The sequence below is a fragment of the Tympanuchus pallidicinctus genome, unplaced genomic scaffold, assembly GCF_026119805.1.
Source record: "Tympanuchus pallidicinctus isolate F22 unplaced genomic scaffold, pur_lepc_1.0 scaffold3, whole genome shotgun sequence".
Taxonomy (NCBI): domain Eukaryota; kingdom Metazoa; phylum Chordata; class Aves; order Galliformes; family Phasianidae; genus Tympanuchus; species Tympanuchus pallidicinctus.
The window spans coordinates 31,345,854-31,361,190 of record NW_026294747.1 but is presented as its reverse complement, the minus strand read 5'-3'; the positions used below and the strand labels follow the sequence as shown (position 1 = coordinate 31,361,190).

Below are 15,337 nucleotides of genomic sequence, written 5' to 3'. Positions count from 1 at the left end.
TGGTCGCAATGTAAATGACTGTGTGTTTCACTGAGGTGTAATTAATAGTTATCTAAAGATAAAATACTACTTATATAATGAGAATGGAAGAGTAGCAACTCCAACAAAAAAAGAGAAATGTCAGAATAATGGTGACAAAACCAAACTTATTCCTCTTCAGATCAGTGCGTTTTTCATAAAAGGAATTAAAAGAAAAAAGACCTAAGAGTGTAAAAAAGATCTGACCTGAAGAAAATCCTGACTCCACTGAAGTCAAAGGGCTTTTTACCACTGAATTAAGTAAAACCACAATTTCATGAACTGTGCATGTTTAATTTAAATCTGTTTACATCATCTTCCTATTATGCCTTTTTTCACTTTGGAAAGGTGCCTGTGCAGGAGAGTAGGCTGCAGAAAATATTTGGCAAGAAGTCAGTAGACAAAAGTTCAATTTCTGTTACAGGCTTACTAAGAAAACCTGAATTAGTCACTACTTTTGTCTCCTGTCTCTAGGCTCTTTCTACAAAACACAGTTGGACAGTGCTAAACGCTTTTCTCAGGTACCCTGCAATTAAAAGATACAATTGTGCTACATCTAGATATATATTTTTATTGTACTAAAAACATTGTCTACTAAATTCCATGATAGACCAATGTAATAACCCTGAAGGCACGAGAAAAAAAAACGTAATGAGAATACATAAGAAAGAAAAATCAACTGATAATGGTTTGATGATAATAGTGGCAGCTATTAAAAAGATTTCATCTTTAAACAAATAACAAGAAAATAGCTGAGAAACAGAAGATCAAAATACAATTCATATGCTTAATAAGAAAAAGTCAGAACAGTGGAATTTCTACTTCCAGGTAATTCTTTGCTACAGTAAATCTCACATTATTTTGGAAATGTCACTAATGCTGCATTTAATGAAATTTCAACAAGCTCTGCATGGACAGAACACTGAGCAAGATGACAGCCTTTCTGTAATCACTAACAGTTTGAACTTACTCCAGGAGTTATAATTTTTTTTGGTCCACAGCCTACAGAATGGCCGTAAACTATCTGGACTTTCATTTCAGCTTCAATCTTGCAATACAGTCTGTGTGAAATGTTCCCTATGGCTACAAGTTTGACTCACTTCAGCAGAAGGTCATGATTATGCTTTTAGGGACAACAAAACGTTTTCATAAATTTTAGATAAATTCTATTTCTTTACTATTCATTATTTGACTTTTTATGAGATTTATGAGATATAAAATCTGTGATCCATAAAGAAGGCAAGCAATAGCAATCACAGTCAAACAGCTTTATTCAACCTAGTGAACTAGTCAACTCCAGTTCACAGCTACAGGATGAAGCTCAGGGGTTGATCAAGAAAGTTACCTCAAACACCAGATTAAGACACCCTCAGGAGCTTTAAGATCGCGAAACAGATTAATGAAGCTGATGCAATTAGTTCCAAACATGCAGAAATATTTAGCCTGTAGGAGGAGATAAAGATTCATATCTGGTCAAAGAACATTTTTCAAATGAGATAATATGGAACTGTCACTTTGCAAACAGAACACTACTAGTCAATCAAGAAACTATGGCTGCAGGAACACCAGCAGCTGTTTGGCAAAATACTGCCTAATGATTACAGTGTACCAGCAAATCTGTTTGTTTTTTTTTTCAGTAAAGGTGATCAGTGTGGGGAAGTGCTGTTCCATGAGGATTTTATTAAGATTTCTAAAGTTGTAAAAAGATGTAAAGTTGTGAAGTTTTTCGAAAGAGTTCTAAATGATCAGAAAGTACTTGTTACATATTGGTACAAATTGATACAAATTACCAGACTTGCAGTTTATCTTGCAATTATATGAAAATTATGCAGAGTTTTTAACTCAGCCTTTGCAAGAAAAATTATGCATCTCTTGTGAGAGTCCTCTAAGATTAATAGACTTTAGAATAATGGAGGAGAAGCAGTTTGTCAAATACAAGATCCAAGAGTGTAGGGCCAACATTTGTTTTCCGTTACTTGAAATACTGCATCCAAGTAGGATATTAGAAAATGAACTTGCAGAATCCTGAGCAGAGACTGTCAGTGCCAGTGTCTATTTTAAGAAGAGAAAGACACTTCAAATGCTAGACACTGCAAAGTAAGAAGAAGCCAAGATGAGTTTGCTAAGCTGCAATCAGATGCGTTTTGCTTGAAAACTGAATGACATAAAACATGTTCAAGACAGACTTCATAATACTGAAAACTTAAAATGAACTCCAAAAACCAGTGAGCTTGAATCCCAGCTTAGGAGAAAATATTTGAAATTTCTTAAAAATTCAGAATGAAAATGTCAACAGCCTGCTTAGACAAATAATGAACACATGAAAAACACAGAAAACGTGAAACAGTTCAGCAAGAGAAAGGTAAAAAGAAAACTCTAAACTACCTATAAACCATAGTTAAAACAGTACGGTTTGAAATGTAAAGAAAGCAGACTGTGTTGCTCTACTGATATGATTTTGTGTTTCTGTGGTCTTTTTATATTGTCAGATTGTTACTGGAACTATGTGAATGATGCAGAAAAATTTCAACAGAAATCAGCAACAGAAGCCATAAATAATATTAGAAAGAATAGGGACAATGGCAAAGAAATTCCAGAGAGCGAGGACTCTGATATGCAACTTTCACTTCTAAACTTACATCGCCTATTTTAATCCAGTGAACATTGGGAGTGAGAAGAAACAACTGTCACCTAAGTGTTTTCTTAAACATATAAATATTAAAACCTCACAGGACCTGAATGACATCCTCCTCTGTGTAATCATGTAATCATGACAGAATCATGAAAGCAAACTGAGAAGTAAGCAGAGGAATTAAATTGAAAGGGGCCAGAATCATCCTTCATTCCTTTCTAGCAACAGTCAGCAGTCACAGTGACAGGAAAAATGGCCGAAAATTAGAGGTGGCTGAGATGGTATGATCAGGCTCCCATTTAATTATCTGCTTGCCCCTACAGACCTTTCCACCCATCGCATTCCCTCAACATCCTCTCTTAATTTTCTTCAGTCTTGACTATGACCATCTACTTTCAGGAAACAAAGTTTTTCCTTTCCAAATACTGTAGGAATTAAATATATGAGTGGGGAAAGGAAAAGAATTCTGTGGTTTAAAATTTTTAAACGCTTTCTGTATTCTAAGATAATATTAGGATCAATTGACTGACAAGTGGAAAATTTTCTTGGCAGAGATGGGAGCCAGAGGAAATTAACGTTCACCTGTATATACAATGGTGCATACATATGTACATTAACTGTAAAATATTCCTACCCTTTCACGTCTGGTCTAATATTCCAAGCAGGGATAAATCAAACTGACTTGTAAAACGATAAGGAGAGGAAACACAATTTTATATAAGATTTTTTGCATTTAAAAAATATCCATTTTTACATCAATTTTTCCAGTAGTTATTAAAAATGAAAATTTTATTGGTAAAAATAACAGAAATGTATTAGTGCATATTTTACCTTTATTAATAAACATACATTGGAATTGCATATTTTAGTTTTGTAAATGTTATTTTACTGTAATGTACTAAAGAATCTACAGTATGTGACAAGCTTTCATTAGAAAAACTAGACAAGTGAAAGTGAAGAATTCGCTGTAGAATATCTTAAGTTTCTAAAAGGAAGAAAATGATAAATCAAGTCTAAATTAAGTCTTTCCTGAGGATCTACACTCACTGTACTTTATCTCTGCATCCTGTTGGATACCTAAGCATCAGCTTTCATTTTATTTGCATGGAAAAGTTTGAAATATCTTTATTTACATTTTGGAAGTAAAACTTCAACTGTTTAGGAGAATAACAAGAAAAAAAAAAGAAAATATGAATATTTATAAAAACACATTGTAAAGACATAAACAGTACAGAAAAATGAATAAGCTATTGTGCTTTTAAGCACAGAAAGTATCTAAGGCATGGTAGATAACCTTTTTTTAATACTAATAATTGGTTGTTCAAAATGCATTCATTTTGCAAGAAGTGTTTCTAAGGCTAAGTTGCATGTATAAATTGTGTTTATGGAGGCAATGAAAAAAATTTCAGTTTTCAATTAATTTCCACTTATGCCTTAAGGTATTTGTCACAATCCTCTAGCTACTAGCTACTTAGTTTTTCAGGCATGTTAAAATTCTGCTGCAGGATTCTTATTGTTTCAATTGTCTTTATATGGGGCCACTTTTAGAAAGGTAATTTTAGACAAGCTTCAGTTCAGAAAAGTGCACACAGATTTAATTACTTTATGGATGGATGAGGTATGTACATACATACTCACCTAGTGCCATGATTACTAGATCAATTTTCTTAAACACACTAATTTATAACTCTTTAAAATAACTGTTTCAAATCTGTCAATTTGCAATGTGTGTGCATATACATGTGAAGAATTTATAATCACAGAATCACAGAACTGTAGGGGTTGGAAGGGACCTCCAGAGATCATCGAGTCCAACCCCCCTGCCAAAGCAGGTTCCCTACAGCAGGTTGCACAGGTAGGCATCCAGGCAGGTCTTGAACATCTCCAGAGAAGGAGACTCCACCACCTCCCTGGGCAGCCTGTTCCAGTGCTCCATCACCTCACTGTAAAGAAGTTCTTGCATAATGCTGTACATGTTACTGCATATAGTGCCCCTGCTTCCCAGTTGACAAGATGTCAGTATATTCTAATAAGTGATAAAATGATATTTCCTGTAGCTTCCCCTTATTCTCTTAAGGTTTCAATTTCATTTGTTATTTTGAAGGGTTTTCTGAAAAATAATAATTCATGGCTATTTTGTATTCTAAAGAAGTGATTGATATTTACACTACAAACCACATTATCTATGGGTGTTTTGCAGTAAATGAAACATAATCATTTCTAATCATACCACCTTGTCATTCTTAATTGATGACATGAGGTTTACTGTAAAAATCATTTAAACAACAATATTAATTATCTGTTGATTTTATTCAAAGAATAAAAGGCTAAATTAGTACTGCTATAGTTCAATTTTGTATACCATAAAGTGAATGTACATAAGCTGTTTAATGCTCTGTTTTTAAACTACAAGGTAACGAGTCAGCAAAAAGCCTGAAAATATGCTGTTAATTTCCTCTTTCTCACTCTACTATTTTGGCAAAATTTTAAATTAATCATATAAGTACATGAAATCAATGTGAAATAAGGTTATTTACAAGGCAGAGCCCTAAATACACACACATTAAGTTTTGTGAAAGACTGCTTTTGTAAGGACAGAGAAAATCTTCTGAAAAACTTTAATAAATCAAACAAAATCTAAATTCAGTAATTGTTCTCAGTGCTTTATATAGGAGACCACGATTTTTCTAAGCAATCTGGCGATCTTGCACAAATACCAGCTAAATTTATGGAATCAAAGAGGGGACAACAATGACACGTTTTCAAAGTCTACTTAATCAAAGAAACTGAACATTTCAAATGGCTTTGAAATGTTCTGCTTACAAAACAGCCCATCATTACAAAGTAATAACTAAGAAGTTATTTTGTATGATGAGAGGTGACATTACTTTTGTATCTATTCAACAAATTAAAACCAAACTTAAGACCTCATCATGCAAGGCATGTTCATAATAATCACTAACTTGCATATTGCATCAGAAGTGCTTCAAAAAAATCCTCCATTTTGCTTAAGAATCATGATCTAAAGCAAAGCTGAACTACTTACCTCCTTCATAAAAGATAAACCACTCGAGCTGTTGACCATATCCCTATTTTAAATGGATTCCAGATGTCTCCATGCAATGGAAAGCACTCAACAGTTCACATGAGACGTATAACTATTTCATTATATCATGAGTCTAAAGAAGGATATTTTCTAGTAATATACTTATTATCTTTCTGTTAATAAAAAAAACGTTCTTTCTAAAATATCAACAACAGGATGTGTTGCTTGTAGACTGGTGTGAGGACTGGGTATGATCTATCATGTTTCTTTTGGTTTTATGCCACTATTTTTCATCTGAAGAAAATATTAATGGCTACTAATTTAATAAAAAAAAAACACCCAGTAGAATCCAAGCTTTGAATTACTCTTGTACTTTGCATAGTTTTGCTCACTACTTGCTACCTATCACATTTTCTGTACAGATCAACACATTTTTTAAAACAGAAGCTTTTTCTTAATAATGCTGCTTGTTATATTCTGCATTCTATATTCTCACATCTCCTTTTTCTGGATCTAGGAAGTTTAGACTGCTGCTGGTTCTTACATCTTGTTTTGTTGCAATTGGTACACTGTACCTGCCTCAAGTTTCACTCTTCCACACCACTGAAATTCTTTCCCAATGATGTTAATAATGTAATTGCCATTAATTCCAATATATTAGGATTTCCTTTGCCTAAAGGACAAAACATCAATATCAAATGATGTTTGGTGTTCAGATTCATTCCAATTTAAGAGTCCAGGTTCTCAGTACTTTCTGAAAAGTGGGCTTGTTTTACATGTCTTGGCATGTGATACATGAGAACACGGATCATTTTTCAGAAGAACTAGAGATTGCAATCTCTCAGTATGATTGCTCTGGTTCAAAAGGGCCAAGTTCTTGCCCTAATTCCATAGCTCCGCCTGGCTAGTGAATAAACTCTTCCACTAATGCCTGGACAAGTTTTATTTGTGTGCCAGAAAACAAAAACAAGTTTTCCTATGTTTTAGTTTACTATGGAAAATATATGTAAGTCTTACCATCTAACAGAAGATGTCTGCTTTTTTCTCCTCAGTGGCGTAGTGGGAAGAACTGACTGGATATATTTTAATTAAGATTAAGATAACTAATTGAGGGTTTCAAGCCAACTCAGTACTAAAAATATACCAAATATTCTTTATATCAAATATTCTTTAATATGACACAGCGTACCCTGGAATTGTTAAGTCTCCTTAGTATAATTACTGACTTTGAATAGGGTTGTGGTGAAAATTCTGGAATGCTTTTCAGCCTGTCTGTAGTGTATTCATTGAAAAGTGAAACATAACACAAGGAAAATTGTAAAAGAGCATTGTATGCAGTCTGCTTAGAATAACTTCCACCTAACACCAAACACCAGAATATTCCTTCCAATTAATACCCGTCAAAGACATTTTTTAAGAAATATCATACGGTAAACTTTATGTAGAGCAAGTATTACAGCATTAATCTCCATAGCCAGGAAGTATTAGACAACATGTTTCCTATCAGAAGGTAATCTTAATGTGCTTAAAAATTTTGCAAAACTCCTACACATTTTCAAACAAGTTAAGCCAAAAATGACAAGCAGTGCTTTTAATGAAAGCATTGTTAAACAGCTGAGGTTTGTGCATCTGAATTTTTAAAGGTATTAGATGAAAAGTTCAATTGATTTGCATACAAGATGGTTAAAGACAATTACCAACAAAAAAAGATGTTTGAATTTAGAAGAAAAGTAAACTTTAAAAGGCCTAATCTAAAGATAGAGATCCTGATTATTTATGTTACTGTTATAGTTTGAGTGACCAAAATACCTGATTAAATCACAGCAGGTAAGCTATGCTACATGTTATGAAAGAAAATAATTCCAATCACATTCTATGCAGCTAATGCAAAGAAAAAATAGAGTAATCAGCTAAATTAGAACATATTTATCTTCATGTATGTATTTGTAGAAAATACCTTAGGCATACTTCAATTATTCATGCTCACTATAGAAATGACAAGATCCCTTGACACTTCTAAAATTATATAGTTATACCCAATAGAAGAGCAATCTCAAAACAGATTTGATCTCATAGCTCCTTCTGAAACAAGGCATGCATTTCAATGAACATTTCTTCAGTGCTCTACTTACCTGGTCTCACTAGAACGCTTCCTATAAACAGCACCTGACTTTGAAAGTTGCCTAGCATCTGTAACTTCAGCCAAGAGCTTCAGGAAAAATAAAGCTGTATAATTTTACCATTTTGTATGAAGATAGCAAGTCACTTAATGCTTTTGTGCCACAAACAAAATGCTATTTGTATATTTCAAATGTACATCCACAGCATCAATGTATGGATGTGATATTCTTGAGAGTAAAACAAGTGAGATGCTGTTTCAACCCAATAGCTTGTATACTGAATCATACTGAAGAGAATAATACACCAGGAAAATAGATCTAATAATGTATATTTTTTGGAGTTCTTTTTTTCATCTCTCTCAATTATTCAGTGCTCTGGAGACAACTTTACATTTTAGTTCTATATAAGGGAAAATACTTTTAAAAAGAGATGCATTTGTTTTGTTTTTAATTCCTTTGCTTTACTTTTTAAATAAAGATATATAATAATGCTTAAATGCCAGTTAAGGAAGTAAGATATGAACTATACATTTCAATCAGCTTCATCAATAAAATTTTCAGAAAAAAACTGCAAAAGCAATATTGTGGCAATTATTTTCAGACCCATAGATGTGAATATCTATCTTCTTTTCCAACCTAAGAAAACAACGTTTTTTAAGATTTCAGTGAGACATAATACTACAGTCACATCACTGACGTTGTTGGCCACAACCACAAATAAAGTTTATTCACAGTTACACTACATATTGCCTCTTTTGAAGAATTTCTGTGAAGCAGAATAGCACAATACAGAATAAAAAAGATTATTTCTTCTTACATATTATTTTTATTATATATATTTAGGGAATAATAATCCAATTTTATGAAATAGCCTAGGAATTCAGCCAGAAAATAATGAAAGAAATATGCATGAGATCATGTACCAATCTAACTTTCATTAGCATCTGCCAATATCTTAAGAACCTTACGAACCTAAATGTCTATATAATATGACAAATGTTTGCAAGAGCAACAAATCTACCCTTCGCTGAGTCATTAGCTTGCAAAAATATTCTTAATCAAAATTCTCCAGTCATACAGCATACAACTTTATACCAGACAATTCCATCATTGCCCTGAGAGACAGCACACAAAAAAATACACTATGTAATTGCTGTCTACTTTACTCAAACTTGTACTGCTTTACTTTTTATGCTTTCCTGCACACTTTGAATTTACAGTACTGATATGAAAATGTTGAAGAGATAACAGGGCAAAAATAAAAAATACTTTTAAATAAAGAAAAAGCCTCCAAAATCACCTGATAAAGATGAAGTTGTTCTTCCTTACTAGTAACTCATAGAGCTCAAAAAATGTGAAAATATAAGCTTTTGGTCTGTAAAAATGAAAATAATCTGACTTTAAGGACAAGTATGGACGTTTCTCTCAAGGAATCTGATAATTAAGAATCTCACTATTATGCTTTTTATTGCTACTTAATGATAAAAACTAATAAAGTGTTTTGTATTTTTCAGAAGAAGAACACATCTCTGATAGGAATGAATTAATGGAATGGATTGCATTTATATGCAGAGCTTATCTTTAAGTTTACCTACATAAATGTATTGAGTCTCCTTAGTGCCATATTCTCTTTATCAAAAAGTATTATCATCTATTAATCTGTTTCAATGAGGGGAAAAAAATAGAAAAAGAGAGCAAAGAAAAAGAAAACAAGAAGAGAAACATTACTGATTCCTTTGCTGAAAAACTCAAAAACACATAATGTGAAAACATGGTAGTGAGCACAAAATAACCTATAAATCTATCTTAGATTTCAGTAGCAGAATTCAGAAAGAAATGTGAGATTGTACACAGGTAGCTCTAAAACAACTGCATTGGTATAGCTCTGTATCAAAGTGTTTATTCCAACATTGAGTGAATCAGTTAAAGAACTTATTTCAATTTAAAGTTTTAGCCAAGGTTTCCATATACAGCTATGGAATACATAACCTTCAGATATCACATGCTTGGAGTAAGAAGAAGCTCCAACTTTGGTACTTGCCCTAGGCACCAAGTGATTAGAAAATGAATTTCTTATTCTAAAAGAAAAAAGGCCACTGCTCTGAAATAGGAACTTAATATACTTTAAAGTGAGTCCAGGTATAATACATTTTCCTATGAAAATTCATTCAAGAAGCAGCATTATTTAAAAAAAAAATATCTGCAAGTCTTTGAAAACCAACAAATTATTTCCCCATATTTTTATGAGATGTTCACAGTGAAGTGTAGTAGGTATAGTAACAACATAGCCTTGAAAACAGATACAAAAACTTCCAGCCTTTTAGCAGTAATTTAATATATTAGGTCCTTCAGCTGGATATTTTGGATAACAATAACAAGATTACAAAGCCACCTCTGTAGCCCAAGACCAAATTTAACTGCTTTTACCCTTTTAAAATGTCATTTCAAACACACTCATGAATCACGTCAGTGTTTCCTAATTGCTTATATATATTATAGTCTGATTCATTTCCCCAAGGACTAATTTAACTGTTTTTTTTTTTCCTCTATTTTTTGAGTAGCAACATAGTTCTGCTGCTTGAAGAATTATACTTGAAATATTCTTTGTTCTCTTAACAGAAAAACCAAAAAAACCAAAGAAGGTATAGTGAAATTTTCCTCTTTCAGTTTGGCAAATTCTCAGATTTTTCTTTTAGCCTACATTAATAAGATTTGGTAGAAAAACTGGCTCAGGTTTTAGTCTTCTTCAGACAGCATCATGATATTTTAAAAATATTTATGTGTGGCCAAATTATCTGTTGGCCACAACAACTACCTCATTAAGCAATGATTGCAAAGATGGTCAGATACAAATCAAATTTATTTCTAACCACAAATTGTAGCCTATCATAAGTGCTCTCCTAATTAGTACAAAATGTAGAAAAAAATTGCCTTCAGTTCTGCACAATGCATTAACTACGTAACATACCAAAATGGTTCCAAAGAAAAGGAAAAAACACTGGTAATGAAAGAAATAGTTGATTGTGAACAGCTTGCTTTGATATAGCAACATCTGTATGGCTGATTGCAGAGAAGAACTTGATAGTGGCCTATGAATATCTGAAGGATGTTAACAGGAAGAAAAAGGAGTATCTGTGTTTCACAGGTAACAAACTGAAACAGGAACTAGCAGGTATGATTAAAGCTATGGACATTGGGATCAAAGAAAAATAAGAACAAGATTAAAGAAAACTTTAAAAAATGGACTAAACAGCTGAATGTTGAAAGGGTGTCCTTTTATAGACTCTCAGATATTTTAAGGGAACGGGAAAAGGTCATCATTCCGACCTGAAAAGTAGGCAATAATTTAACCCCCTGAAACTATGCTGTAGGGATCACTTGTAGATTAACAGCTGGATAATCTGATAGAATATTTAAATTTTTGACGTGTGTTGTTCTGAAGCTACAAGATAAATCTTGGAAGTTACTGGAATGTGGTTTTGAGCATGTTATTACTCTTAACTCCTATTAATTTCAATACTGAAATTCACTCACTGAGTTACACTGGTTTATCTTATGGCAAAAAAGCAACTAGAATTTTCTTCTGGACTGAGGCAATCTATAGTGTCACTTTCCCTACCTACTGAAAAAGGGACAAACAGAGAACTGTAAGATCTGTACTGAACTCCCCCCCTCATAAGTAGTCATATTTTCATCTCAAAGAAAGGCAAAAGGTGGCATCACATCTGCAATTAGATCCATGTGTGATGAGAGATGCAATGCTGAAAATGCTGTTTGCATGTTCTCCACTCTTATTCTTGGAATGTCTGACTCCATGCTCATTTGCTTTATTCTTATTGTACTAGTAGCTAAGGGACTATTAATGAATAAAGAAAAAACACAGTAAGTACACAAGAATCACTGCATCAGCGATGCTGAAATCTAGACAGAAGATAAAAAACACTGTGTTCCTCTGAAGCCATTGCTGCTACTGGAGCTGCTTGCCCATATTTCTGTAGAATGACCAGAGAGTTAAAGCTGCAGAAACTTCTTAAAATCATTCTATCTACTCAATTACTTTTGTTCTTGATTTCCATTTGTTTTGCCCAATATACATTCTATAAATAACCTTGAAAAAACAGATTATTTGACTATGTAACTAGATATATAGTTGTAAATGTCTACATCTGTGATTTCTCAGACTCATAATTACACAAACAGACTGCATATATAAATGTGATATGTACATTTGTACATATACATACATAGCACCTTATATTGTCATTGATATCTTCCTTTGAATAAGTTTTCTTATTTGTTAAAAAATGAAATTCCTCATTCTTGTAAACTGATAATCTCAGTAAGACAAGAAAGGTTGTGGTACTTCCTTGACAAATTCCTCAGAACATACTTTCAAATCTCAGAAGGCTCAGAAGTACTAATTCCTGGTGTTGTTTCCAACACCTTCACTAGAAATTACATCTTGTCTTCTTAATCTAGATTTGATGTTGCAACTGCTGTGATAATCAGGACATTAAAACTGCGTATATCAAGAAATATATTTGGATTATGAATCTATTTTTTTTTTAAATATGTCTGTCAGTAATTACCCATTAGTTGCTTGGCTTTGCTACATGTTCCTTTAGCACAAACAAGGAAATAAATATTGAACAATTAATTCAGCTTTACTTTTTTGCAAGATTAGTGCACATAGACATGTTGTTAAAAAATGTACCATTATCTGCCCCTGGTGCACTTCCACTTCTCCAAGATTTACACAGCAAAACTTATGTCTATCAATACTAGAAACCCCATACTTTGGAAAACATCTAGAAAAAAATGCGTGTTAAAAATGCAGTATCTTAATTAATGGAATGCTTAGTTTAGAAGCAGTTTGACATGATTCTGTGCAAGGATTCCTAGGTGAGTGCCTAATCATAAGGGCTTCTGTTTCCAGAAGAAACAGTCCCATTTCAAGCAAGATTTTTTCCAGTCTGGTTGAACTCTACTTAATTGGTATTCTATTTATTTTGTTAAATTAAGTGTAGTGTAGCTGAAGCTTGATAAACGTGTGAGTACAAACAGCCTTTTAGTTCTAAGCATTTACAAACTAGAGCCACATTTTAAACTGGTTACATATTTATTTTATTGCTGATACCAGACTGTATTTCTATTCCTGTTTGCTTTTGCGTTTTTATATTCTCCCTTCATTTTTTCTGTAGTATTAAAAAGGGATTATGTAATATGATGTTCTGGTGAATGCAGAACCTTTTCTACTCCCTAATAAATATTCAAAAATATTTTGCATACATCTTGTGAACAAGGCTTGTGAAATCATAATGGGATGATTTATGAGCATTCAACTTCCCTATACTGAAGTATAATCTAGTCAAATGGATGGTATAGCAAATCATCCTGACACATTTATATTAATGCATATTTAAATGAGAACAAGAAAGAAATAGTCAAATTTATGTTAAAGACTTCTAAAGGCTTAACCGCATCTTACTAAATACGTATGTCAGCTTAATCTAATCCTCCTACTTCTATGCGTTCTGCAGTCTCAGCATGGTGTCCATAATGCTCTCATATGTTAGCAGGGATTGCCTCTCAGAAGTTTGCCATCAATACTACACTTAGTTCAATAAAACTTTACATCTGGTCTTTGGATGACAGAAAGCTATCTGTCTCAAATTTGCATCACAAACCTTTAGCTTCTTTTGACATCAATTAACACTTGCTATAGCAATTTCCAATGATCTGTTACAGTAGAGTGTATATAGATATACATACATATATGTACATACACGTATTCTTTGTTCTCATCTTACTGTGTCAGGTACAAACAGGCTTCTCTAATTTATTTGGACTGTTCCTAATAAATGTTCAATTTCTTTGCATCAGAAAAAGCATTAGTCTCATCAGAAGCTTATTTGAGATTATCTGTGGCAGCATTCTTTCACTCAAGTGGTTTTAAGTTTTACTCTAAGAAAAAAAAGGTAATTATTTCATTTTCGTGCTTTTGGTAGAAGAGATAATACACTATAATTCAACCTCTTTCAAGAATTCTTCTAGGTTATTTACCAATCTTATGACATGATGGAATTCCACCTGCACTTCAGCAAGACTGGAGGAATAGTTATTTCCTCATCCCTATCTTTAATAATTTCTATCTATTCCATTACAGGTACATCTGTCTGATGTGCTTTGCATTAAAAATATTTGAAAAGCAGTGTCTAGCATCCCCTGTTAGGTTATTAATATTATCATTCCCCAGCAGACAATGGATCTGATTGTAGTTGAAAACTCCAAAAGGACAGGTCTACTTGTGGGACTAGCAATGTCTAACACATGTTGAAGATCAAACATGTCAGTAATGGATCATCATACAGATGGTTAGCAACCAGCACTACCTGAGATGAATTAATAATTGGAACTGAAAAACTGCTCTCTCAGTATCATTTGTGTTCTGGCAGCCATATCAAGAGAAGAACATTTTTAAAACTCCATGCATTAGGTTTCAGATTTTCATGATCAGAACATTCCTGCTTTATTCACTTTCTTAGAACACTTCTCTTTTTGAAAAACAGCTTTACCTACCATTGATCAGTAGTGCAAATAATTTCTGGCAGCCAACTGGGCACAGAAACTAACCTTTGGAGGTAATAGATATTATTACAAAGACATCTACACACTCAATATCTTAGAAAAGCCTATAAAGGCAGGCATAAGCAAATTTCAGCTACCTTCAGAATTGAGAAGATGCATAATAGTTCTACCTTGTATATCAGGACTGTTTCCTCTTGTGACTTGCCTGTCTTATTCTGATTCATGCATCCATGAGCACTCCAGAAGCAGAAGTTGTTTATTTGAACTTGCCTAGGTGTATTAAATGTAAGCATCTAAATTTATTAATGAATAATAAGGTAATGAATTAAACTTTGGGTAATAAAATCATCACTTTTCCTGTCATGGTGCTGAATCCAGATTTAGGAATAAGGCTGAAAAGTTAATGGCTATTTGTAAATGAAACTTGAGAGCCACTTTAAAGCGGAAAAAGAACATAAAAATATACTACAATAAACTGAAAGAAAGTATGGCCATCGGAGCTTAGCAATCTCTGAACAGTTAAAATACTGTAAGAATCAAAAGGAAGGTCTGATTCAGGTATACAGCCTATAGGGACTCTAGAGTTAAAACAAACTATTTTATCTTGCTTATGGACACTGTCTAGGATATAGAGAAATGACTCTTGGAGTCCTTATAAAGTGCTTGTTTAACTGAGTGTTAATATATATTTGAGTACATTTTCAATTATGAGAAATATAATTACAAATATAGTATAAAAGACAGTCAATGATATATTTCATTAATAAGCTTAATCCTTTTGAAAGGCAAGAAGGTTTCACTGTAGCCTATATGCCTTTCAAGGCACCAAGAACTGGACACTTAAAATATTGCTGTGTCTTAATAATATATTAAAAATTACCCTTCTGGTTCAAAGTCATGTTATGTATATATGTAGCAGTCTTGAAACTATCA

At 33.0% G+C, this 15,337-nt stretch overlaps 1 protein-coding gene across 9 annotated transcripts in view; it reads right to left on the bottom strand.

Moving 5' to 3' along the window:
• Positions 1–15,337, bottom strand: part of DPH6 (diphthamine biosynthesis 6) — a 178,132-nt gene that overhangs the window by 20,828 nt on the left and 141,967 nt on the right. Inside the window, exon 15 of one of the 9 annotated variants that reach the window (XM_052693906.1) lies at positions 5,912–14,449. The exons of the other annotated variants lie outside the window; for them this stretch is intronic. Coding sequence (XP_052549866.1) covers positions 14,445–14,449 — 5 coding nt within the window. The 3' untranslated portion in view covers positions 5,912–14,444. Of the gene's footprint in view, positions 1–5,911; positions 14,450–15,337 lie in introns of those variants that run through there. 9 annotated transcript variants of the gene reach the window in all.